The sequence below is a fragment of the Hyperolius riggenbachi genome, chromosome 5 (assembly GCF_040937935.1).
Source record: "Hyperolius riggenbachi isolate aHypRig1 chromosome 5, aHypRig1.pri, whole genome shotgun sequence".
Taxonomy (NCBI): domain Eukaryota; kingdom Metazoa; phylum Chordata; class Amphibia; order Anura; family Hyperoliidae; genus Hyperolius; species Hyperolius riggenbachi.
Window position 1 is genome coordinate 131,357,290 of NC_090650.1, and position 26,833 is coordinate 131,384,122.

At 42.0% G+C, this 26,833-nt stretch overlaps 1 protein-coding gene across 3 annotated transcripts in view; it reads right to left on the bottom strand.

Moving 5' to 3' along the window:
* The window catches only part of DNAJC13 (DnaJ heat shock protein family (Hsp40) member C13), a 295,032-nt gene that overhangs the window by 95,161 nt on the left and 173,038 nt on the right, over nucleotides 1-26,833 (bottom strand). For 2 of the 3 annotated variants that reach the window (XM_068236262.1, XM_068236263.1), the window contains 7 exons: nucleotides 14,163-14,177; nucleotides 10,110-10,192; nucleotides 8,331-8,484; nucleotides 6,366-6,469; nucleotides 6,112-6,271; nucleotides 1,186-1,248; nucleotides 931-1,032 (listed from right to left, as the gene is read on the bottom strand). In XM_068236262.1, the coding sequence (XP_068092363.1) occupies nucleotides 931-1,032; nucleotides 1,186-1,248; nucleotides 6,112-6,271; nucleotides 6,366-6,469; nucleotides 8,331-8,484; nucleotides 10,110-10,192; nucleotides 14,163-14,177 (681 nt within the window). The remainder of the gene's footprint in view (nucleotides 1-930; nucleotides 1,033-1,185; nucleotides 1,249-6,111; nucleotides 6,272-6,365; nucleotides 6,470-8,330; nucleotides 8,485-10,109; nucleotides 10,193-14,162; nucleotides 14,178-26,833) is intronic. The other variant, XM_068236264.1, reaches the window with a different exon arrangement.

Consider the following 26,833-nt stretch of genomic DNA (forward strand, 5'->3'; position numbering starts at 1 on the left):
AGAAAGACAAGTAGAAGAACATTTAGATCCAGTTTTCTTTAGAAATAATGAAACTTAAAGGGACTCCGAGCAGTGCAGAAACTATGGAAAGATGCATATCATGTTAAAGCTCTCTTTCTCCTCTTTCCAATGATATATAAACCGCCGCCCTACGCCTTTTAGTTTTCGCTATTTTCGTGATTGAAATTGCCGCGGCCGCGATTTCGATCGCGAAAATAGAGAAAACTAAAAGGTGTAGGGCAACGATTTAGGTGTCGCCAGAAAGAGGAGAAAGAGAGCTTTAAAATGATATCCATCAAGCCATAGTTATATTGTATTACACAGGACGACACTTTCCCCAGTGTCAGCAGCTCCATTCTGCTGAATGCAGCTGCTGACTTTGACAAAAAGTCGCCCTGTGTAATACAATATAACTATGGCTTGATGGATATCATTTTAAAGCTCTCTTTCTCCTCTTTCTGACGACACCTACATCGTCGCCCTACGCCTTTTAGTTTTCTCTATTTTCGCGATCGAAATCGCGGCCGCGGCAATTTCAATCGCGAAAATAGCGAAAACTAAAAGGCGTAGGGCGGCGGTTTATATATCATTGGAAAGAGGAGAAAGAGAGCTTTAAAATGATGTGCATAGTTCCATAGTTTCTGCACTGCTCGGAGTCCCTTTAAGCCTTGTCTCTAAATCAGCACTTGATTTTAGTGTATGAGGGGATCACAAATATTTTTTGAGTGGCCATCGTTTTATATGGAAAGCATTATCGTAACATTCGGTTGGAACAAACCATATTAGTATGACACCATTTCCTGGGTATTTTGGGCATTTATTTTCACTGAAGTTCACTATGCACAGATTTCTTCATAAACATCAGTAACAAATACAACATCATGAAGACTACATGTTCAAAATCAGTAGGCAAACAACAAAGATGGTCACCTGAAGAGGAACTGTGGCTCTGCTGGTGTGAAGATGTGCCAGGGTGAGGAGATCAACCAGGATCCTAACTCCATTGGAGTCCATCACATCTTTCACATTTTTCTGGAAGGATAGAAAGTGTTCAGAGAAATCATAGGTGTGAGACAGACCCAGCACATGCAAGATGGTATTCCAGTCTCAAACAACATACAACAACATTACCAAACTTCACACAAACTGTTCATTATCTAGTAATAAAAAATAAATGCAAATTACCTTATTAAGAATCAGCTTGTTTAAAAATAAGATGAGCCTGTCCCTTTCCAGCCTGTCTGTGCACTGAATATCAGAAAAGAAAGACCTATTAGGTAAATGCCAATCAAGTTAATGCTGAAATCTTTTTTTTTTTTTAAAGTAGAATCATACATAAATCAGACCTGAACTCTTGCACAGCACACAATAAAAAGTATTTATTCCACATATAACTGCTGAGGAAATTCACTGCTCTGTTTGTTTAGCCTGATCAAAGTGTCTAAAAAGTTTTTCTCAGCAGCTGAGAATAGACTTAGGAGCACTGCCTAAGAAGCTCTCCCCATAAGTAAATTCTGAGGCTTAACCCTTCCAGTGCCCCCAGCAAAGTGAAAGCAGTTAGAACTTCAGGTTTTTTTACGATTTCCATAAATTGTAATAAAGACTTTTTTTTCCCATAAAGGATATAATGTTGTGGCTAATCTTGTACAGCAGAGAAGAAGTTCTGAGTTTAGTTCCACTTTAATGTTGAATTGTCAACATTTTTTTTAAGATGTTGTACTTGAAGAAAGAAAAATGGAATGTGACATGTTTGTTATGATGGTGCAGTAAAGTAAGAGTTCCCAATACGTCTCATTAGGGTCCATTACTAAGCGGCTATTAAATGAAAACTACACATCCTTCTTACATTTTTAAGTATATCAAGTAATCAATTTTAATATATATTATACAATTAAGTGGGGTTCCCACTGTGTGGATGCACAACACAATGGTAATAGCAGATTCGTGCAGCTTTCACGGCATGTCCACATGCAACGTTCACATACCCTCAGTTGTGCATCTGGTTCCGCTCACGTTGCCACCCATTTGCTTCCCCTGCTACTGTCCATTCGGGTCCTCAGCACTGAAAAAGCACTGGTATACAGATCAGACCCCCCGCAAATGCATCAGGGCACCAGAGAGGATTCTCATTGGTTTATGGCAAGCCAATAGGAGCCTGATGCTTCTGATGGGACTCCGATCTGTATGCCAGTGCTTCTTCAGTGCAGAGTACTTAAAGCAGCGGTGTCAGCAGCGGGGAGAACCCGAAGGGCTGGCAGAAGGTTAAATGCAAAGTGACCTAAGTGACACCGGGATTGTGGATTCTCCCAAAACTTTGCGGGTACCTTTGTAAACTTTGATCGTATTTTGTATAATGGTTGTTCCTCTACCCTCTCCTGGAGCTCTGTACATATCTGTAGATGGCTCCACATAGGGATTCTTAAGTACTAGCAATATCAGATTCTAATGCCAGCGTAGCATCTCGCCTATGATCACTCAACCAGTAATGGACAAGGACAAGCTGCGCCGCTAAGAAATATAAGAAAAATTGGGAACTGCAAGTCCTCCTTGGGATGTGAGTAATTGCAGTGTAGATAGTGCAATCCTAGGTACTGCATTTGACCAAATAAACAACGTAATAAGACAATCTATGCATTTAAACTCAGAACGGGAATGGGAAATCCATGTTGAAGCCATCTGCAAAATATATAAGAGCTTTAGAGCTACAACCATTTTAATTACACACACTATACCTGCACACATTTAGAGGCAAAGAGGACCACCTCCTAAGCCTACCTTCAATAGACTCCAAGCTTCGGGTAACATTAAACCATTTGTAAAAAAAAAAAAAAAAACTTTTCAGCTGACACAAAAAGAGAACTCTTTGGCACTCTGCTTACTAAGCTGTTGATTATATATTTAGAACAGTGCCTGAAGCAAGACTTTATAACTATTTACAACACATGAGTTTCTGTGTCTTCTCTCAGATTTCCTTGGCAGCATGCAGGCTTTGCGTCACTGGCTTAGAGTACTGAAGCTAAAAGATCAGCAGGACAGGCAAATGAGGTAGGATTTCTTTTTAAACAGCAATAGTGGCCTCTGGATTACTTACTGTACACGTTTATTTTGATTAAAAAAAAAGCTGAGGAGAATATGTATATTTTTCTATAGGAGCTGTGGTCATGTGATCACACCCAACTCTCATCTCTCCTTCATCAAGAGAGGGCAGTAAATGTCTGCTTTATTCGAGTCTGGCCAAAGCTATGTGAGGAACTGAGCAGTCACAGATTTGGGAGACATCAGCCAAAGAAACAATAATGTTGCAACCATACAGGAAAATTCACCAGGCACTACACAATGTCTATTGTTTAATTTAAAGGCAAGTCAGAAAAGGGAATGAATGAAGGTTGTTTATTGTTTTTAAAATCACACAGTAGGGGTTAAAGTGGATCCGAGGTGCACTTTTACTCATTGCATAATTGTGTTCCTTTCCTATTGTTTATAGGGCATTCCTCAAGCCAAATACTTTTTTGTTTTTGTTTTAATACTCTAATTCCCTATAAACTAAATAAACCACGCCCACAGGTTTTCAGAGAGCCTTGGCAGTAGCAAGGGCTCATGGGAGCTCAGACTGGGCAAGAGGAGGAGGAGGAGGTGTTACGAGCCATTGATTTCAGAGGCAGAGGGGAGAAGGGAGGAGGGGGATTAGGTTTTTTTTCACAGGCTTAGTGATCAAGATACAGATAAGCCTGCCTCTGTGTAATGTTTACAAACTACATGGCTGCTGTCATTCTATCACAGGAAGAAATAATCATTTTCTATTAAAGCTGTTTGCAGCTATATTTGCTGTGTAAACTATCTAAACTTTAGATAAGATATATAGACACGTTACTTGTTATAGTTAGTTTTTCATCTCGGATCCGCTTTAAGTGAAACTGCTCACTGGATGTCCCCATCCCCTTAATTGGCTTATATACAGCCAATTAAGGGAGTACATTGTCCTGAGAAAGCATGGGTGTCACTGACAAAATATGTAGTCGCTTTTTAAGTGTTAAACTACCTTAACATTTCATTGGTTGGTAATTTCTTGAAGGTTAAAGGCCCATACACACGTCGGATTTTTCCGAACGACGGGTCATTTGAACGTCCCGTCGTTCAGTCGTCCGCACGCCAAATCGGGCGTGTGTACAGACTGTCGTTAGGTTTGAGCGATCCACCTTAACACCCGAACGCCAGTCTGTACACACGCCCGATTTGGCGTGCGGACGACTGAACGACGGGACGTTCAAACGACCCGTCGTTCGGAAAACTCAGTCGTGTGTATGGGCCTTAAGCCAACACTTACCTTCCAATTTAGCCTGTTTTTGATAATTTTGTTATCATGGGCTCCTACTTCCATCCATGCGGTAAATTAGATAGCTAAAGGCAGGATTGCTGAAAAATGTTTACTTATTTTGAATCATTTATCACTGCTATCATTTGACTTACCCACCCCAGAGCAATTTTCTTCCACCATCCTTTGTGCTTCATCAGCTTCTTATTAGGAGTGACTATGGCTTCAGCTGCGGTTCACCCTCTCTTCAACTTGTCTCCATGCAGAAGGGTGTGACATAGGCTATCATACTCCCTCCCTCTCCCCCTGTATTAGCTATTTAAAAGAAAGATGGGTTGGAAAGCAAGCTTAGCGTTTTTAGAGACTGCTTGGAGTAAGCCAGGGGTGTGACTACAGGGGAGCAGCCCCTGCAGCAGCAGGGGGGACCAGAGATGTGAGGGGGCCCCAACTACTACTTCACTACCTCTGATAAAGGAGGATCCATCAGATCAAGTGTTTTTGTAGCTACACTTGCTATGGGTATGAAGAGAGTGACGAACACACTTGTTTTTTGACCCGTGCAAGGTTTGCTCACCCTAGTCAGGGTTGGTGTCGCATGACCACAGTTTTTAATGAATAAAAGTAAAATACATGCAAAATCATAAAACTGCAAAGTGCTTTATGCCATCATAGTGGCAACAACAATCTATCTGCATTTTGTTTATGGTCATATAGTAATCATGGTTCTCTAAATATTTAAATGGTAAACAATATTCAAATAATATTCATATGGGAACAAAAAATAATCTATAATTACGTATTCATATAATTACATAATTATTTGTAAATTATAGAAAACCGATAATACAGCTGGTTTAACACTCAAATGTAATGCAAACGGCTTACTGATAACACAATGTGTCCAATCTGAGTGATACTACACAAAATGGGCAAGCACCATCAGATATAAATAAATAAGTGCATCCAAATGAATGAATGTCAAGCTTGTGTGCAAAAGGGGTCAGACAACAATGTGACTAGATTAAAAAAGGAAAAACCGCACCACACCGGTATGTATAAGCAAACAATGGGTTTTATTAATATACCATCAGGCAAGGGATAATAAAATCAAAACCCCAATCTGAACCAGGGTAGAAAATGCTAATATCACACAATGCACAATAAATATATATCACAGCTCAATAACCCCAGCCCCCAGCAATGCAGCAAACCCAATTGGGTAAGTAAATTTAAGTATCTTGTGCATAACACCCAGTAATCCCAGATAACACTGGGGAAGTGCAGAGTGGAAAAGCAAAAGAGGGATGAACCACACGGAACCCCCAAGAAAACGTGATGAGGCAAAAAGGTAAGGGTCCCTTTAAGACAGGAAAACATACACCATGCAAATAAAATGAAGAAAAGAAAGTGCACCAAGTGACAGCGGAGCCCCACTGTAAATATAAGGTCTGAAGTGCAGGCGAGAAGCTTACCCAAGAGGATCGGTGGGGAACAGAGCTAGCGGCACCCTGGAAAAGAGCCCTCCCGATTCGCTGCAAAGAGCAGCTTCTGCTCACAAGCATTTTCTACCCTGTTCAGATTGTGTTTTTAATTGATTTTATTGTACCTTGTTATATGGTGTATTAATAAAGTTCATTGTTTGATTATGCATACCTGTGTGGTGCGGTTTTGTGGGATCATCTTTCCCTTTTTGATCTAGTCAATCTGAAGCACAGAGACAGCAAACAGACTAGGATTTATATTTCCAGATTATTTCCAATTCAGCTCATCATTGTGATATGCAATAATGACTACATTACCCTCTCAAGCATCCCAACAATGTACTTGGTGTCTGGAAAAGCCCCTATTTCTTCATGGCACCTGCCATACACAATGGCCAGCGCTTGTAAACATAAACACTTCATGTTCACTTTGGGGGTGAGGAGGAAGCGGTGATAGAGCTCATTGAAAAACTCATACCTGCAAAAGAAAATGGAGAGCTTTATATAGACAGGTTACAGCTGAAGACTGTAATGAACATTATGTTCAATGCGCTCAGTACAATGGTGCTTACGATTGCTTTATAACACTGTTTTCTTCATTCTCATCTTCTTCTAGGAGTAGCCGGAGGTAATAGTCTCCTATTTTAATCTCATCAGAGAGGCACTCATATTTCACCTGGAGAAAAAAAATGGACAAAATGTATTCAAAATCAACATAAGCAATGAATAATATTAAATCCATGTAACGATTTTGCACTTTATAGTTAATGTATGATTGTTTTAGGTCTCTTGAAAGGAGATTCCTCACTCTATCCCATCAGTTAGTTATACACAAGGCTTATTTATTAACAAGCCCCTTTATTTCTTCCCAAATGCGATTTGACCTAATAAGCCCCTGCTCTCGGAAACTTATGATGGCCTTACCAAATAACACACAGCCCAACTGCTACATAGCATGGCCCCCACATAACTGTAATAATGTTGACCATAAAACACAAACACACACACCTACCTGAGAACGAACCCATTAGCAGATTAATAGGGGAAATAAAACACTATAACCAACAAATCCTCGAATCCTCCATCCAGGATACCAGGTGATGCAAAGGGTTAATTTATTTACACCAAGGACAACATTTAGGCAAGTAATCCTTATCCTACCCATCCCCCCATACCTATTCACTTGCCTATACCACAGCTCAATAAGTTGAGACCCCGTCACTGGGCCCCCTCTACCCTACATCTCACTTCTGGAACACAACAAAATGGTCAGGATTAAACTTACAAGTACAACTTTACTAGGATATGCTCTACATTAACGACCTATCCCCCCGAAAAAAGAAATCTACCTTACATAGGGAGTTATATTAACCCTCTATATAACTAAACTACACTATGTAGTAGGTAAATTCTTTCAAGTAGCTTATTAGTTCGTCATTTTCAAAGTAGCTCACAAGCTGAAAAAGTCAGGGCACCTCTGAGTTAGAGTCTGTGAATGGTTTATTTGCTGAACCTTTGTTTTGTTACTTTCTGAATCTCTATTATGAACATACAAATTGCAATTAAATCTAGCAAAGGTTTCAACCATTCTGAGGTCTGTCAAATCTAGGAAAACGAAAAATGACCCTGGCGGAAGTTAGCCTTTGACAAGTACTTCTCTCTTGCAATGGCGTGTGGAAGCAAGCTGCATGGTGGACAAGCAAGTGAACTCTTGCCTTGCAAACACTGGAATCCCAGGTTCAGATCCAAGCCAAGGCATTGTGTGTATGTAATTTGTATGTTCTAATGTTTGTTTGGATTTTCCTCAGGTGCTTTGGTCCTTTCCCAGAAACCCCAAAACATGCTGGTAAATTAACAAAATTCATGTAGAACATTGGCCCTCAGTGAATATACTTACTTTAAAGCTATACCGTGTAAATTCTGTGGAAACTGCATTAGTGCCACATAATTGCGCAGTAGTGCTGAAAATAATGCGGGCAGCTAAACAGATGAAGCTGTCTGTCACCCTCCCAATAATGCAACAGATCTGAGCCAACCCTCTCGGCCACATCAAGGTCACAGAGAGCACCGTTTACCCACAGCAAAACAATGTAAGGTTTCCATCACCACCAGTGATGAGCTCACGAGTAGCGAGCTATTCGAATCCGTGATTAAAATGAGGCTTAATTGCCTCAGGTGTGCGGCTGGGAGAGAGGGGGTTACTTACCATAAGTCTGCGGTCTTCTATGAGTTCCAAACGTCTTGCACGCATCCCATTGGACGCGTTGCAAATCTCACTTCCTCCTTCCAGCTTGAAGGAGGAAGTGCACGTAGTGAGTCTTGCAACGTGTCCAATAGCATGCGTGCAAGACGTTTAGAACGCATAGAGGACCGCAGACTTATGGGTAAGTAACCCCCTCTCTCCCAGCCGCACACCTCAGGCAATAAGCCTCATTTTAATCAGGGATTCGAATAGCTCACTACTCGTGAGATCATCACTAATCACCACCAAACAATATGATTTTCAGAAGGGTTTTGTAAGCAAATCAGACTAGTACCTCAAATTCATTGTAGTTCCATGAGATCACGGTGGAGCTTCCTAGTTCCCTGTCCACATTAAATGCTCGCATTTCAGCTTCAAGTGTGTCTCTTAACTCTTCCCTGGTTTTAAAATTCCAGATCAGATCTGATCGTGCGTGATCCTGATGAAATCTGGAAAGCAAGACAGTTCATTCAGTACCTCTATGCATATACATATGTTCACATAAAATTCTGTTCTCATGCTTTTTACAAAGTAAAGCCTTCAAATAGGATGTTTTAATGATACAACTGTTTAGAAAGACCTGATAAATTGAAAGAGGTTAGAGAAACCTGGAGAAGCTTTTTAGACAATTTCTAATAAATGTTAAACTACATCATTCTGTGTGAAACAAGTAGAACAATAAAGGGTGTATATGGTTAAAACCAGTTTCCAAAATAAATACAGAGTCCCCTATTTCTATGGTGCCTGTTACATAATTCAAGTTTACTTAGAGGGCTGATTTCTCATAATTCTATGTGGAGAACTGAAAAAGGCAACGATCTACTCTAAAGCACCAGACTTCCATTTTTAAATGCACAAGATAGTGAATTTGCATTACTAGTAATGTGCAAACATTTTACTCAAAATATCATGCTGGGCATCTAAACATATCCACTGTCCTGCTATCACCCACATGAGGTAGTCAGGAAAGAGCTGGACGGGGGCAGCAGTGTCTCCTAATGAGCACAGATCATATGCTCGACTCCACCCACCTACTTTCTCTGCTGAGGCCTATACTACAGCTTTTCTTTGTGGCCTATACTACAGCTTTACAGGGTTATCAGTCTAAGACTTAAATAACAGAGTTAAAAATGACCATTCCCAAAGTTTACATTAAAATGGTTTACCACTGCGGGCAGGGGACTGAGAGGTAATCATAGCTTTTATAAATACAATGTGGTGGAGGTAGGAAGGTTTAAAAACTTTATTACACACTAAGCAGGTTATAACTGCGTAATCAGCACAGGGAGACGTCAGGAGGGCCAGACGATGGCTCTGTGTTGGGGAAGCAACAAAATGAAAAATTAATTAATGACCACATTTGCAATGAAAAATGTGGGCATTAGCAAATTTACTATCACATTCATTTAACAAACAGAAGGCTGCTATAGACTGCCACAATGGCCTCCATTTAAAAATGCCTTGAAAGTGTGATACCATTACAATGTAATGGCAACACATTCATTGAAGCACAATTCACGTCTTCTGCATGCATTTTTTAGTGCACAGAGGATCCGGTGCCACTGCACTGAGGAAAACACAAAAAAGGCAAGATAGGAGTCAGATGACACTCAAAATATGTACTTCACTGCTAAACTAGTCTCCCTTTCCACCTGACAAATGCCTTGCCTCTTCATTAGAAAATAGACTAAGGTATAATGTGATTAGGGGGTATGACTGGTATGAGAGGTTCCTAGTGTGGTTTGAAATAGGCATGGCAGCAGGTTAGCGGAGACACATCCTTGTACATATCCATGCCAGAAGGATGGACAGAGATATGGTAAATGTTTCCTACTTCCTGAACCACACCTTTCCTAATACAATCCCACCATTTAATGTGAGGTTTGAGAAAAACATGTGAGGACCTCAGCCCTCAAGGACTGGAGATCCTCTATACTCTAGTCTAGAGGAGAGCTTTATGCATTGAGAAAAAGGAGACTTTCACAGTTTACCAGCCTATTTACTATGTATGAGAACAAGCCACATAACATCACACAAGTATGTTGTTAGATTTCTCTGCTTTTGAACACCTCACCTGTAGTAGAAAAGGTCCCAGTTGGATTCTATTTTTATCCTCTGTCTTCTTTTTCGAAGGATGACCGGCTTCTGGGTTACATTCTGAAAATAATGCACATTAGTGTCATTTGTACATGTTCTTGGTATAGCTTACTGTTCAATATATCGATACTGGTCTGTAGACAAATCTCAGAGACAAGACCCTGCATGCTGGCACTATCAGTTTCAAACAAATACTTAGTCATAAAGGATTTAATTATCCCCATTCCAAGCGAAACTTCACTTTTATTTTAATACACTCACTACATGCATCAGAGCAATGACAAATAAGAAAGGGAAACGCAGTAAGGTGTATAAACATTATCAATCCAGATCATGAAACACTTTAATAATAAAAGCCTAGCAGTCAATGTGTACACGGAATCCTTAAAAATTTCTGGGCCCAGCCAATACTGACCCGAATACAAAGTAGTAATGCTGATCCACTGCCTACAATACTTTTGGTTTGGTACTGAACCAAAATACAAGTGCAAATTAGGAGTGTCAGGGAGGTGTCAGAACATCTGCCCTGCAGGTTCTTTGCAAGAGTTTATAGTCAGAGGATCACTATGATATAGACAATACTGGCATTGCTTTGTTAGAGGTCAGCTATCACAGATTCTGTTTTGTATCATGGCTGCTGCACTTTTAGTCAATTTCCAAAATACATGTATTTATTTCTTTACTGTTCCCTCCTGCCCACCTACACAACAGACAGGGCCACTCTTGCTGCAACCAACCACACCATACTTACCTAAAAGTGTCTTCAAATTTGAGAGCGAGATCACCTCCCCTTTTCTTTTCCCAAGCATCAAATATTGGTGCTGGATACCACCTCTATCACCCGAGCCATGCCCATAGGGAACAAAAAGGAGGGCAGTGGACTGGCAAACTTGTTCTTGCCCCTCTAACTCTCAACATCGCCTTCCATGGTTCTGGTACCAAATTCATAGGTCAGAGTGGGGGAGAAAGAGCTGCTGCAATGACATAAAGGTCCAGCTACAGCTAACCCTTGGAACCTGGCCAGAAGATTCTGTGTGCTGTAACTGGTGGACTTTTGCTGGCATTCTTGGGTTTTAGGAGGAAGGGGATTCACTTAACACAAGTGGCTAGTCCAAGAGCATGGCCAGTACAGAAAAGAATCTTGGCTATTCTTGGCTAACTCTCAAGTAAACCCAGTGAACAGAAAATACATGTGATGATAAACTGCATAATCATAGGATACGTACAGTGAAATCTACAGGTCTAAATTTCCAGTAATTTCAGATACTGAAACGTGTAAAAAAAAAAAAGTGCAAATGACAGTTGAGCTACTTCGTATTCTTATTGGTCAGCAAAGCCATCCATCATATACAGTCCTGGGCAAAAGTTTTGAGACTGTCAAAAATATGAGTTTTCACAAAGTTTGCTGCTAAACTGCTCTTAGATCTTTGTTTCAGTTGATTATGTGATGTACTGAAATATAATTATAAACACTTCATACCTTTCAAAAGCTTTTATTGACAACTACATGAGATTTATGCAAAGAGTCAGTAACAGTGTTGGCCCTTTTTTTTCAGGGCCTCTGCAATTCGATTGTGCATGCTCTTAATCAACTTCCAATCCTGACTTATAGCAAACCATCCTTTCATAATCACGTCTTGAAGTTTCGCAAAATTACGGTAGTTGGTTTTTGTTTGTCCACCCGCCTCTTGAGGATTGACCACAAGTTCTCAATGGGATTAAGATCTGGGGAGTTCCAGGCCATGGACCCAAAATTTCAACGTTTTGGCCCCCGAGCCACTTAGTTATCTCTTTTGTCTTATGACATGGTGCTCCATCATGCTGGAAAATGCATTGTTCTTCACCAAACTGTTGTTAGATTGTTGTAAGAAGTTGCTGTTGGAGGGTGTTTTGGTACCCTTCTTTATTCATGGCTGTGTTTTTTGGCAAAATTGTGAGGTAGCCCACTCTCTTGGATGAGAAGCAACCCCACACAAGAATGGTCTCAGGATGCTCTACTGTTGGCATGACACAGGACTGATGGTAGCACTCACCTTTTCTTCTCCTGACAAGCCTTTTTCCAGATGCCCCAAACAATCGGAAAGGGGTTTAATCTGAGAATATGACTTTGCCCCAGTCCTCAGCAGTCCATTCACCATACTTTCTGCAGAAGATCAATCTGTCCCTGATGTTTTTTTGGGAGAGAAGTGGCATCTTTGCTGCCCTTCTTGACACCAGGCCATCTTCCAAAAGTCTTCACCTCACTGTGCGTGCAGATGCGCTCACACCTGCCTGCTACCATTCCTAAACAACCTCTGCACTGGTTGCACTTCGATCCCTCAGCTGAATCCTCTTTAGAAGATGACCCTGGCGCTTGCTGAACTTTCTTGGACACCCTAAAGCCTTCTTAAAGCCAATGGGTACCGCTGTAAAAAAAAAAAGTCAGATACTCACCTAAGGAGAGGGAAGGCTCGGTCCTAATGAGCCTTCCCTCTCCTCTCCCGGTGCCCTCGGTGCTGCGCTGGCTCCCCCGTTCGCGTCCGCCACCGCAGGGACTTCGGAGGTCTTCGGGAGCACTCGGCCTGCCGAAGACGGGCCGCTCCATACTACGTACGCGCAAGTGCGTCATAGAGGGCGCTCGCGCATGCGTAGTATGGAGCGGCTGCGTCCTCGGGAGCCCGAGTGCTCCCGAAGGCTTCCGAAAGCTCCCTTCGGCATGCGGAAGTGGCAGTATTTGACCGAACTGGTCGAATACTGCCACGGGGGATCCTGCGCGGGACCGGGCACCGGGAGAGGAGAGGGAAGGCTCATTAGGACCGAGCCTTCCCTCTCCTTAGGTGAGTATCTGACTTTTTCTTTTTTCAAACGGTAAACATTCACTTTAACAAGAATTGAACCTCTTTCCTTGAAGTTCTTGATGATCCTTTGATTGTTGATTTAGGTGCAATCTTAGTAGCCACAATATCGTTGCCTGTGAAGCCATTTCTATGCAACGCAATGATTGCTGCATGCGTTTCTTTGCTGGCCACCATGGTTAACAATGGAAGATCAATGATTTCAAGCATCACCATCCTTTTAACATGTCAAGTCTGCCATTCTAACCCAATCAGCCTGACATAATAATGCTCTCTAGCCTTGTGCTCGTCAACATTCTCACCTAAGTTAACAAGACGATTACTGAAATGATCTCAGCAGGTACTTTAATTACAGCAATTAAATGCAGTGGAAAGGTTTTTTATGGGATTCAGTTAATTTTCATGGCAAAGAAGGACTATGCAATTCATCTGAACACTCTTCATAACATTCTGGAGTATATGCAAATTGCTATTATAAAAACTTAAGCACCAACTTTTCTAATTACCAATATTTTTTGACAGTCTCAAAACTTTTGTATAAGCACCAACATAGATGCTTGCAGGGTGAAAAGGGGAGGGACTTGCTCCTGACACTGAGAAACTGGAATTCTCGCGATCAGCGGTGATCAAGACAGTGAGATCACTGCCATTCAGTTATAATAAAAGTGCTAGTGCTTTGGCGATTAGCTGGAATTACATGCTAATTGCCCTAGTGAGAACGGACCCCACAAGTCACACAACCACCCACCTACACCAGCTCTTCTGAAACTCCAACTCCCGAGGACTGCTCTGAGCCAGAGTGGCTGTCTGAGGAATACATACACTTCTTAATCTATGAGAGCCGGTGTGAGGGATGAACATCACCAGAGCCAGCATCGCAGAAACCGCAGCAGAACATTTATACACAAGATTAATACTTGCATGCGACAATCGGTAGCAACAAAATTTCATCAGTTGAACACTGGCAGGTCATTTAGCATTAGCAGTAGCACAAGCCCATCACCGAGTGCAATTACTAGAACTATTAAAGCAGTCAACAACCAAAACCAGAAGTACAACGCATTGAAAGGGTGCTCTAGAAAGGCAACTAATTCATGCGGTCATTTGATGTCCTCTACATGCATTTCAGAGAAGACAGTTATCTGAACCATACAGAGCAAGCATACAAACAAGAGAGGTGACAAACAGCAACTCACCATATTATTTCTGTCCTGATAACGAACGGAGCGGAAAACAAAAGAAGGAAACGTAAGAAAGAAAGGAAGAGTGACAGGAAAGCACTTTCATATGCCATTTGGTTTAATAACAGGCTGTTTAAAATATTTAGTAAAACATTGCAAAATATAAATTCATGAAATTAACATTTACAGCAATATCATTCATTAAAGGATACTCAAGTTGTAAATAAAGTGTGCTTTTATTTACCCAGGGCGTCTTCCGGCCGCCAAGTAATCTAGAAAGGTCCCTTGCTGTCATTCCAGTCCCTAGGCCCGGTAAAGCCCGCAATTTAGCCAAGTCATGCACTACTGCGTGATTAAGCGCCACAGAAGATGCTGGCACTATATAAATCAATAATAATAATACTGTGCATGCGCTGACCCGGCAGCACAAGTTCTTGATTGCACTCCCATAGCCAAGAGCGTTCTAAACATGCACAGTTTGTTAAGACTCATAACTGCACATGCACTGCTGGGTAAGCGCATGCACAGTAGTGTGTGACTAAAGTGCACTCTTTATTTAAGACTTTAAAGTAGACATGAACTAATGCTGAGTAATATTAACTCATTATATGGCAATAAACTGTATAATATGACCACATTTGCAGTAATTCACAGACTACAGCACATGTAATAAAGCAAAACAAGCTAAGCTCCTATATTTGTCGGTAAGACCATACATCACATTAAATAACCAAACAGCTGAATTAAAAGGCCAAAGGGGAGGTGCTTCCTCCCAACATTGGAGAAGATCCTTTTGACACTCTAAGGAATTGTACCAAGTTAAATGCATTTCGAAAAAGGTGTCATTTTGGAACAACAATTATTTGGTCATGCAGTTTTCACTGAAGTAATGCGTGCATGAAAAAGGGTTGCCAGGAAATGTGGGCGCCCTGTTTTGGCTAGTAGAATCTAGCGTCTAACCTTAAAGGGAACCCAAGGTGAGAGTGATATAGAGGCTGTCATATTAGTTATTAAACTATACCATTTGCCAGGCAGTCCTCCTGATCCTGTGTGTCTAATACTACTAGCCATAGACACGGAACAAACATGCAGCAGATCAGGTACTCTGACTCAGGTTTAGCCATATGCTTGTTCCAGGATTTTTATTTTATTTTTATTTTTTTTTGCGAACTCAGCTCGGCCTTACCATTGCCCGGCCTAATCACGAGCTTCATTAGGACACTCCCAGTGTCTAGCTCTTTGGTTTGCATCATAGTTCGCGCATCACTTATGGTTTCTTTTCTTTTCTTTATTTAATAATTCCATAAGCAGAAAACCAAACAAAAATATAATATCGAACAAACAAACAAAAAAAAAGAAAAAAAAAACCCATTCTTATGACCACTACCTCCCCTCCCCCCTCCAACAGAGTCATTCATTCTCCTATCATCCCTTACCTCCACCCATCCTCCACATACACTCACAAAGAGGCACGAGAACTAATTGTGCTGGGAAGGGTTAATGGTGTAAACCTTACAATGGCAAATATATATGCACCCAACAGACATCAAATTAAATATATCACCAACTTTTTAGATAGAGTAAAACAGGTAGCAATCGGCACTATCATAATTGGGGGAGATTTTAACGTTGCAATCAGCCCTCTCCAAGACACATCAAGGGGTATTAGTCAGATATCAGATACCGAACTAACTCTATTGAAAGATAGATTGAAGACATTAGAATTGTCAGACGTATGGAGAATATATAACATAAATGATAGAGAATACACCTTCTACTCCAATAGACATAAGACAGCCTCAAGAATTGATTACTTTTTTATCCCTCAAAAAAAAATAACAGAGGTAATAGATATCGAGATTGGGAAGATAACTTACTCAGACCACGCGCCAATCTGGCTAACATTAAGAATAGGGGCACCTTCGCAAGAGAAGAATACTTGGAGATTAGACTCTAGTCTTTTAGAAGATGAAAATAATAAAAAAAAGTTAGCCGCAAGTATAAATGAATTTATTATAACAAACAAATCCCCCGAGATCTCGCCAATTACATTATGGGATACTATGAAATGTGTGATAAGGGGGGAGCTGATTGCAATGAAAAGTATTAAAAATAAAGAAAGAGGGCAGAAACTAAACAATCTGCTTGATAAATTGGAAGACGCAGACAATTTAGCTAAACAGAACCCCTCGACTAATAATATAATTAATCTAAGTAAGACCAAATCGGATTTAAATTTATTTTTGGATAAAAAATGTGAAGCTGAAATAAAGAATAGAAAAAGAATATATAAAAAGAATATTAATAGATCTGGTAGATATCTGGCACAGTTTCTTAAAGGTGAATTTAAAGGGAATAGTTACATTAATAAAATTAGAGATGTAAATGGAGAAATAAAAATTAAGACGGAAGGAATAGGAACAGTATTTTCCAATTATTATAAAAACTTGTATAATCTAAATGAGAACTTAGCACAGGACCCAGGGGAATACTTGAAGAAAGTGGAAATGCCAAGGATAGGGGAGGAGGAGCGGGCAATGCTGGATGCCCCAATATCTGAACTGGAATTCAAGGAGATAGTGCAAAAACAAAAAAAAGATAAGAGCCCGGGCCCCGATGGATTCCCAGCGGAATTCTATCAATGTGTTGCAGAAGAGGTGGCCCCCTTATTCTGCAGTCTTATAAACCAGGATGAAAAGCCTATAACTTTTTCTAATGAAACCAATAGCGCCTATATTTCGGTTATACCGAAAGAGGGTAAAAACTTGGAACATTGTAATCAATATAGGCCAATATCATTAATTAATACTGACGTTAAAATTTATTCTAGCATCCTGGCCTCAAGACTGGAGAAGGCAGTAGATCATATTATAAGTAAACAACAGAGTGGATTCAGGAAAAAAAAACTGATCCAGGAAAACATCTACGCAGCCGTCAGCTTCATTCATGACTGTAAAAAGAAAAATAAAGAAGGGATAGTAGTTACAGTGGATGCGGAAAAAGCCTTTGACAGAATCTCGAGAGAATTCTTGTTTAGAACTTTAGAAAAATATGGACTAACGGGTAAATTCATCAATAGGATAAAAAAATTATACAACAATCAGACATCGAATGTGAGGCTGAACGGCTGCGTGGCTAAAAGTTTTGGACTGCAGAATGGGGTGAGGCAGGGGTGCCCCTTATCCCCGCTCCTTTTTAATCTCTGTATCGAATCCGTTATTAGTCAGATTCAAAGGGACCCTCAGATAGAAGGGTTGCCGATGAAGGGGGGAGAATTAAAAATATTAGCATATGCGGACGACTTATTGTTGACTTTAACAAACCCAAGGAGTTCTCTGCAGAAAGCATTAGAAAATTTGGAAGAATTTAGTAAGTATTCAAACTTTAAGATTAACAAAGATAAAACTAAAATTTTAAATATTGGATGTTTAAAGGAGACTCGAATAGCGATCCAGAAAGCAAATTCGCTTATATGGTGTGAAAACTCAGTGAAATACTTAGGTATTATGCTGAGTAGCAATATAAAGTCCCTTTTCTTGAACAACTACCCCAATTTAATTAAAGAATGTAAAAATATTTTGAGGGGAGCTGATCGTCCTTGCTTTAACGTGCTTGGAAGGTTGGAGATCATTAAAATGTTGATCCTACCAAAAATATTATATCTACTACAGTGTCTCCCAATAGCCCTTCCCAGTCAATGGTTCAGTGCATGGAATAAGATTTTCCAAAAATTCATATGGGCAAATAATAAACACAGGATTAAATACTCGCAATTAATGAATGATAAAGAACAGGGAGGTGTGGGAGCACCAGATATTGAAACTTACTATAAGGGCATTCATCTAACAAGAGTGGTAGAATGGAGAGCGGGTCAAGAAGATAAGCTCTGGGTTATGGCAGAAGAGAAAGAGATCGATCTCAATCTAGTATTTACTTGGATCCCAGAGAACATTAGGGCCATTAGTCGTGAGGCTATACACCCCCTTATTAGGCCTTCACTTAAAGTATTACTTGGTTTTGTGTTAAGGTGGAGGGGGAGAGCCGGCACCTCACCGCTGGTCACGCTTAGGGATAATCTAGAATTTCCTCCAGGTAGACAAAAAAACTGGTTTAATGCTAACAAAGTAGATAAGGAAATACGGATAATAGACCTTAAAGGGGATTCTATGCTTGGCATCTGCGGATTGCTTGAGGGAAGTAATGATATCAAACCCTGGGGTAAGACGCAAATTAATAGTTTTCTCAGAGTATTAGAGAAAAGAAACAAAGGTATTAGATCTAAGCTAAATATGTTGGAGAAATGGGTTTATTTTAAAGAAAAACCTGCAAAGTCGCTATCACTAATGTATAAGTTTATCCGGGGTGATATAATAGAGAAATCGTACCCATGGAAGAAAAAATGGGAAAGGGATCTGGGGGTGACCTGGGGAAAAGAGGACTGGTATAGGATTTTTAGATCAGTATGGAAATATCCGAATCGCAAATTACAACTTACCCAATATAAAACAATGAGTAGATGGTACCTTACCCCTGCAAAGTTGGCTAAATTTACTAGGGATGGGGAGGATAGGTGTTGGAGGTGTGATCAGCGGGGAGGTGACGAGACCCATATGTGGTGGGGTTGTAGGGGGGTAGGCGGCTTCTGGCAGGAGTTGGCTGAGTTTTGGACTAGATTGCTGCAAAAGAAAGTATGTATCTTACCCATTGAAGCTATGCATGGGGTCATAGAAAAAGAACAAAATAAACAAATAAAAGAACTTAGAGAAATTGGTAGCCAGGTGGCACGCTATATAATAGCTAAAAGGTGGAAGGAAAAAGTCCCAATTGATTTGCCAACCTGGTTTACGGAGATGTGCCATTTTTGGGAGGAAGTTGATGGGGAAGAGACGGTCCCATTAACCACTTGCCGACCGCCTACTTCATATTGGCGGCGGCAAAGTGGCAGCCCCAGGACCACGTAACGCAGATTGGCGTCAGGTCCTGGGGCACTCTCTGGCCGGGGATCGCGCGCTGGGATGCGCGCGCATCCACCGGCAATAGGCTCCGCCCACCCGCGACGTCAACCCGCCGGCCAATCGTAAGCGCCGGCGGGTTGTTAACCCGACGATCCCCGGATAGGAAGCGTGTAATACGCTTTGTAATGTTTACAAAGTGTATTATACAGGCTGCCTCCTGCCCTGGTGGTCCCAGTGTCCGAGGGACCACCAGGGCAGGCTGCAGCCACCCTAGTCTGCACCCAAACACACTGATCTGCCCCCCCCTGCCCCCTGATCGCCCACAGTACCCCTCAGACCCCCCCCTGCCCACCCCCCAGACCACCATTTGCACACAATCACCCCCCTAATCACCCATCAATCACTCCCTGTCACTATCTGTCAACGCTATTTTTGTTTTTAGTCCCTAAACTGCCCCCTGCTCCCTCCTGATCACCCCCCCACCCCTCAGATTCTCCCCAGACCCCCCCAGACCCTCCCCCCCCTGTGTACTGTATGCATCTATCCCCCCTGATCACCTGTCAATCACCCGTCAATCACCCATCAATCACCCGTCAATCACCCCCTGTCACTGCCACCCATCAATCAGCCCCTAACCTGCCCCTTGCGGGCAATCTGATCACCCACCCACACCAATAGATCGCCCGCAGATCCGACATCAGATCACCTCCCAAATCCATCGTTTACATCTATTCTCTCCTCTAAACACCCACTAATTACCCATCAATCACCCATCAATCACCCCCTATCACCACCTGTCACTGTTACCCATCAGATTAGACCCTTGCGGGGCACCCAATCGCCCGCCCACACGCTCAGATTGCCCTCAAACCCCCCCTTATCGATTCGCCAGTGCATTATTTACATCCGTTCTTCCCTGTAATAACCCACTGATCACCTGTCAATCACCCCCTGTCACTGCCACCCATCAATCACCCCCTGTCACTGCCACCCATCAATCAGCCCCTAACCTGCCCCTTGCGGGCAATCTGATCACCCACCCACACCAATAGATCGCCCGCAGATCCGACATCAGATCACCTCCCAAGTGCAGTGTTTACATCTCTTCTCTCCTCTAAACACCCACTAATTACCCATCAATCACCCCCTATCACCACCTGTCACTGTTACCCATCAGATTAGACCCTAATCTGCCCCTTGCGGGCACCCAATCACCCGCCCACACCTCAGAACGCCCTCAGACCCCAGCCCTGATCACCTCGCTAGTGCATTGCTTGCATCTATTTCCCCCCTCTAATCACACCTTGAGACACCCATAAATCACCTCCTGTCACCCCCTAGCACACCTACCCATCAGATCAGGCCCTAATTTGCCCCGTGTGGGCTCCTGATCACTCGGCCAAACCCTCAGATCCCCCTCAGACCCCCTTCCGATCACCTCCCCAGTGCATTGATTGCATCTATTTTCCCCTCTAACCGCCCCCTGAGACACCCATCAATCACCTCCTGTCACCCCCCTAGCACTCCTATCCATCAGATCAGGCCCAATACATCCTGTCATCTAAGAGGCCACCCTGCTTATGACCGTTTCCACAAAATTTGCCCCCTCATAGACCACCTGTCATCAAAATTTGCAGATGCTTATACCCCTGAACAGTCATTTTGAGAAATTTGGTTTCCAGACTACTCACAGTTTTGGGCCCGTAAAATGCCAGGGCAGTATAGGAACCCCACAAGTGACCCCATTTTAGAAAGAAGACACCCCAAGGTATTCTGTTAGGTGTATGATGAGTTCATAGAAGATTTTATTTTTTGTCAAAAGTTAGCGGAAATTGGATTTTTATTGTTTTTTTTCACAAAGTGTCATTTTTCACTAACTTGTGACAAAAAATAAAATCTTCTATGAACTCACCATACCCCTAACGGAATACCTTGGGGTGTCTTTTTTCTAAAATGGGGTCACTTGTGGCGTTCCTATACTGCCCTGGCATTTTAGGGGCCCTAAACCGTAGGGAGTAGTCTAGAAAACAAATGCCTCAAAATGACCTGTGAATAGGACGTTGGGCCCCTTAGCGCACCTAGGCTGCAAAAAAGTGTCACACATGTAGTATCGCCATACTCAGGAGAAGTAGTATAATGTGTTTTGTGGTGAATTTTTACACATACCCATGCTGGGTGGGAGAAATCTCTCTGTAAATGGACAATTGTGTGTAAAAAAAAATCAAAAATGTGTCATTTACAGAGATATTTCTCCCACCCAGCATGGTTATATGTAAAAATACACCACAAAACACATTATACTACTTCTTCTGAGTATGGCGATACCACATGTGTGACACTTTTTTGCAGCCTAACTGTGCTAAGGGGCCCAAAGTCCAATGAGTACCTTTAGGATTTCACAGGTCATTTTGAGACATTTGGGTTCAAGACTACTCCTCACGGTTTAGGGCCCCTAAAATGCCAGGGCAGTATTGGAACCCCACAAATGACCCCATTCTAGAAAGAAGACACCCCAAGGTATTCCGTTAGGAGTATGGTGAGTTCATAGAAGATTTTATTTTTTGTCACAAGTTAGCGGAAATTGATATGTATTGTTTTTTTTTTTCACAAAGTGTCATTTTCCGCTAACTTGTGACAAAAAAAAAAATTCTTCTATGAACTCACCATACCCCTAACGGAATACCTTGGGGTGTCTTCTTTCTAAAATGGGGTCACTTGTGGGGTTCCTATACTGCCCTGGCATTTTAGGGGCCCTAAACCGTGAGGAGTAGTCTAGAATCCAAATGCCTCAAAATGACCTGTGAATAGGACGTTAGGCCCCTTAGCGCACCTAGGTTGCAAAAAAGTGTCACACATGTGGTATCGCCGTACTCAGAAGAAGTAGTATAATGTGTTTTGAGGTGTATTTTTATACATACCCATGCTGGGTGGGAGAAATCTCTCTGTAAATGGACAATTGTGTGTAAAAAAAAATCAAATAATTGTCATTTACAGAGATATTTCTCCCACCTAGCATCTGTATGTGTAAAAATACACCCCAAAACACATTATACTACTTCTCCTGAGTACGGCGGTACCACATGTGTGGCACTTTTTTGCACCCTAAGTGCGCTAAGGGGCCCAAAGTCCAATGAGTACCTTTAGGATTTCACAGGTCATTTTGCGACATTTGGTTTCAAGACTACTCCTCACGGTTTAGGGCCCCTAAAATGCCAGGGCAGTATAGAAACCCCACAAATGACCCCATTTTAGAAAGAAGACACCCCAAGGTATTCCGTTAGGAGTATGGTGAGTTCATAGAAGATTTTATTTTTGTCACAAGTTAGCAGAAAATGACACTTTGTGAAAAAAAACAATTCAAATCAATTTCCGCTAACTTGTGACAAAAAAAAAAAAATCTTCTATGAACTCACCATCCTCCTAATGGAATACCTTGGGGTGTCTTCTTTCTAAAATGGGGTAATTTTTGGGATTCCTATACTGTCCTGGCATTTTAGGGGCCCTAAACCGTGAGGAGCAGTCTTGAAACGAAATTTCTCAAAATGACCTGTGAAATCCTAAAGGTACTCATTGGACTTTGGGCCCCTTAGCGCAGTTAGGGTGCAAAAAAGTGCCACACATGTGGTATCGCCGTACTCAGGAGAAGTAGTATAATGTGTTTTGGGGTGTATTTTTCCACATACCCATGCTGAGTGGGAGAAATATCTCTATAAATTGACAATTGTGTGTAAAAAAAATAAAACAATTGTCATTTACGGAGATATTTCTCCCACCCAGCATGGGTATGTGTAAAAATACACCCCAAAACACATTATACTACTTCTCCTGAGTACGGCAATACCACATGTGTGGCACTTTTTTGCAGCCTAACTGCGCTAAGGGGCCCAAAGTCCAATGAGCATCTTTAGGCTTTACAGGGGTGCTTACAATTAGGCACCCCCCAAAATGCCAGGACAGTGAACACACCCCACAAATGACCCCATTTTGGAAAGTAGACACTTCAAGGTATTCAGAGAGTAGCATAGTGAGTCCGTGGCAGATTTCATTTTTTTTTGTCGCAAGTTAGAAGAAATGGAAACTTTTTTTTTTTTTTTTTTGTTACAAAGTGTCATTTTCCGCTAACTTGTGACAAAAAATAAAATCTTCTATGAACTCACCATGCCTCTCACTGAATACTTTGGGATGTCTTCTTTCCAAAATGGGGTCATTTGGGGGGGATTTGTACTATCCTGGAATTTTAGCCCCTCATGAAACCTGACCGGTGCGCAGAAAAGTCAGAGATGCTTGAAAATGGGAAAATTCACTTTTGGCACCATAGTTTGTAAACGCTATAACTTTTACCCAATCCAATAAATATACACTGAATGTTTTTTTTTTTATCAAAGACATGTAGCAGAATAACTTTCGCGCTCAAATGTATAGGAAATTTTACTTTATTTGAAAAATGTCAGCACAGAAAGTTAAAAAAGTCATTTTTTTGACAAAATTCATGTCTTTTTTGATGAATATAATAAAAAGTAAAACTCGCAGCAGCAATCAAATAGCACCGAAAGAAAGCTGTATTAGTGACAAGAAAAGGAGGTAAAATTCATTTAGGTGGTAGGTTGTATGACTGAGCAATAAACCGTGAAAGCTGCAGTGGTCCGAATGGAAAAAAAGGCTCTGGTCCTTAAGGGGTTTTATGACTGCAGAGAAGGCAGAATAAAAAAATTAAAAACCCTTTGGTCGGACCTATTACTACAATATTGAAAGGGGAAAGATCAGAAGGAATAAGAGGTGAAGAGCCGGCTGATACATGGAATGTATGATGGATAGTAAGAAAGGCTTGTTCCAGGATTTTGACTGAGACACTACTTATGCCAGAAGATCAACAGGGCTGCCAGGCAACTGTCATTGTTTACAAGGAAATAAATATGGCAGCCTCCATATACCTCTCACCTTGGGTTCCCTTTAACCACCCTGGCGTTCTGATTAAATCGCCAGGGTGGCTGCGGGAGGGTTTTTTTTAAATAAAAAAAAAACTATTTCATGCAGCCAACTGAAAGTTGGCTGCATGAAAGCCCACTAGAGGGCGCTCCGGAGGCGATCTTCCGATCGCCTCCGGCGCCCATAATAAACAAGGAAGGCCGCAATGAGCGGCCTTCCTTGTTTTGCTTATATCGTCGCCATAGCGACGAGCGGAGTGACGTCATCGACGTCAGCCGACGTCCTGACGTCAGCCGCCTCCGATCCAGCCCTTAGCGCTGGCCGGAACTTTTTGTTCCGGCTGCGCAGGGCTCAGGCGGCTAGGGGGGCCCTCTTTCGCCGCTGCTCGCGGCGAATCGCCACAGAGCGGCGGCGATCAGGCAGCACACGCGGCTGGCAAAGTGCCGGCTGCGTGTGCTGCACTTTATTTGATAAAAATCGGCCCAGCAGGGCCTGAGCGGCGACCTCCGGCGGTGTTGGACGAGCTGAGCTCGTCCAGACCGCTCAGGTGGTTAAACGCCAAGCCCATGCCTAACCCTTAGAAAACCCCCCTCCACAGCTAACCTCAACTTCCCCTCCCCCCCAACCTAACCTTAACCAACCCCATTGCCAATCTACCACTATTACGACTATTATGATTATGGGGCGCCACCATTGGCGCCATTATAAATAGTGGCCATAGTGTGAAATTTGGGCACCCAATAAATACATTTAAGACTACAGCTGCTATTTATAATGGCGTCCATGTTTCCTTTGATAGCATGTGCCCAAATTTTCCCCTTCAGAAATAACCTCTCATTATATATTCTATTGCGCTCAATTTATAAATTAGCAATGATCGAGGAGATAAACAATTCCGACATGATGCAGGATTATGCTATTTTGTATGCAACTATATGCAGCTTGAAAATGGACCAATCAGATTCTTTTGAGGTGAGAACTGATTGGTCTATTTTAAAGCTGCATACATTTGCATAATCCTGCATCAACCTGAAAACATTTGCATCTCATTGACCATCCCGATTTAAAATGCTTAGTTTTTTTGGCAGGGTCTATGTGAAGTTTGTGTGGTTATACCAGTATCTAAATATATTTTAGGATGATTACAATTTTTCAGTCTAGCCAGTCAGCCAGTGTAAATTACTGGGATGTGTTGAGCCAAGTTCAAAGCTGGATATAGATTGCATGCAAGTCAGAATAATTTGCTTCGTTGTGAGCTCGTACAAAGGTTACCATGTACATTATCATTTGCATCACCACTGCTCAAACCACAGTTTCCATCAGGAGAAGAACTTTATAGAAGACAAGTATGGGTACAGCTGACTCATTGCTAGTAAAAGGACTGTGTTAGCTAAGTCATTCCACACGCAAGTGAATTCTGAGGGCTCTGCCATGCAGAAAAATCCTGCACAGAAAAACGTTCAGGAAAACTGACAAGTGGAAACAGTCCCATTCACTTGTATTGGCTGTGCGAATCTGCATGCGGGCAACGCATGCGGATTTGCGATAGTGGAAACGGGCCCTCAGCCGAAATCTGATCCATACAAATAAATCAAGGGCTTGATTCACAAAAGAGTGGTAACTGTTAGCGCGAATTTTCGCACAAAATCGTTATAGTTTTTGCGCGAAAATGCACGTTGGCGCGCAAAAACGATTTCACACAAAAATTCGTGTTTGCGCGCAAAACATTTGAATTGCGCATGAAAATTCGCGATCGCGCGCAAACGCAAAAATTCACGCGAAAACGGCCATGATAACAGCACTTTTGTGAATCAAGCCCCAAGTCTGCAAAGTCACACAATGATTAGTGATGATGCAGAGCTGTGTGCGAGTGTCTTAAGACAGGGAAGAGGGCGGGCAAGCATACTAAGTCAGAAAGAGGAGAGGAAACAAAGTAAGGGAGGAAATGACGTCAGGATTGGCTTCAGACACAGGGATTCTAAAATGTAAAACTGACAAACAGAATTCTCTTTATTTACTATATAAAAATCAAAATGTGATCAGTGCAATACATATGTAAGTAGAGCCAGTATTTATCTACTAATATATGTTTTTTTTCCCTGAGATAGTATGACTAATGCCGGGCATACACGGCTCGTTTTTTTTGCGCCAGATCGAGCCGGCGGCTCGATGCCGACGCATCCCCGCGCGAGCGTGCGGATCGATTGCCGCTCGTCCCCGTGGGCGCTTCCTTATCACCGCTTGATTCCCTGCCATTGTCCGCCGGCGGGAATCGAGCGGGCGCGGGTCGAGCGGCATGATCAGGGCAGCTGAATATTATCAGCTGGTCGATACACGGTAGGTACAGAAACGTACCGTGTATCCCCAGCATTATAGCTCCTCTTTAAAGACCAAAATACATTATGGCCCACTGAGTTTCAAAACCTCCACCCAAGACAAAATATTTTTAGATTGACCAACTCTCTAAAGCGTTAAAAGGGAGATGGGCAATCAGTCTACTGATTCCTAAGGAGCGTACACACATGCGACTATAGTCGTTTGAAACGATCATTCCCCAATCATTTCAAACGACGATCGTTTAAAAAAAGCAGCCAACGACCATTAAGTCTAATGACGGACGAGCTAGATCGTTATTTTTTCCAATGACGATCGTTTGCAAAAGTAGTACATCGTTGGAAAACTGTCGTTCGTACTAGGCTTGCTTGACATGCGCATTTCACTATTTCTCCATGGAACTTTTCATTTTTATGCGCAAGCGCAATAGTTGCTTCACGTGATGTAACGTTCTTTCTAACGATCAGATCG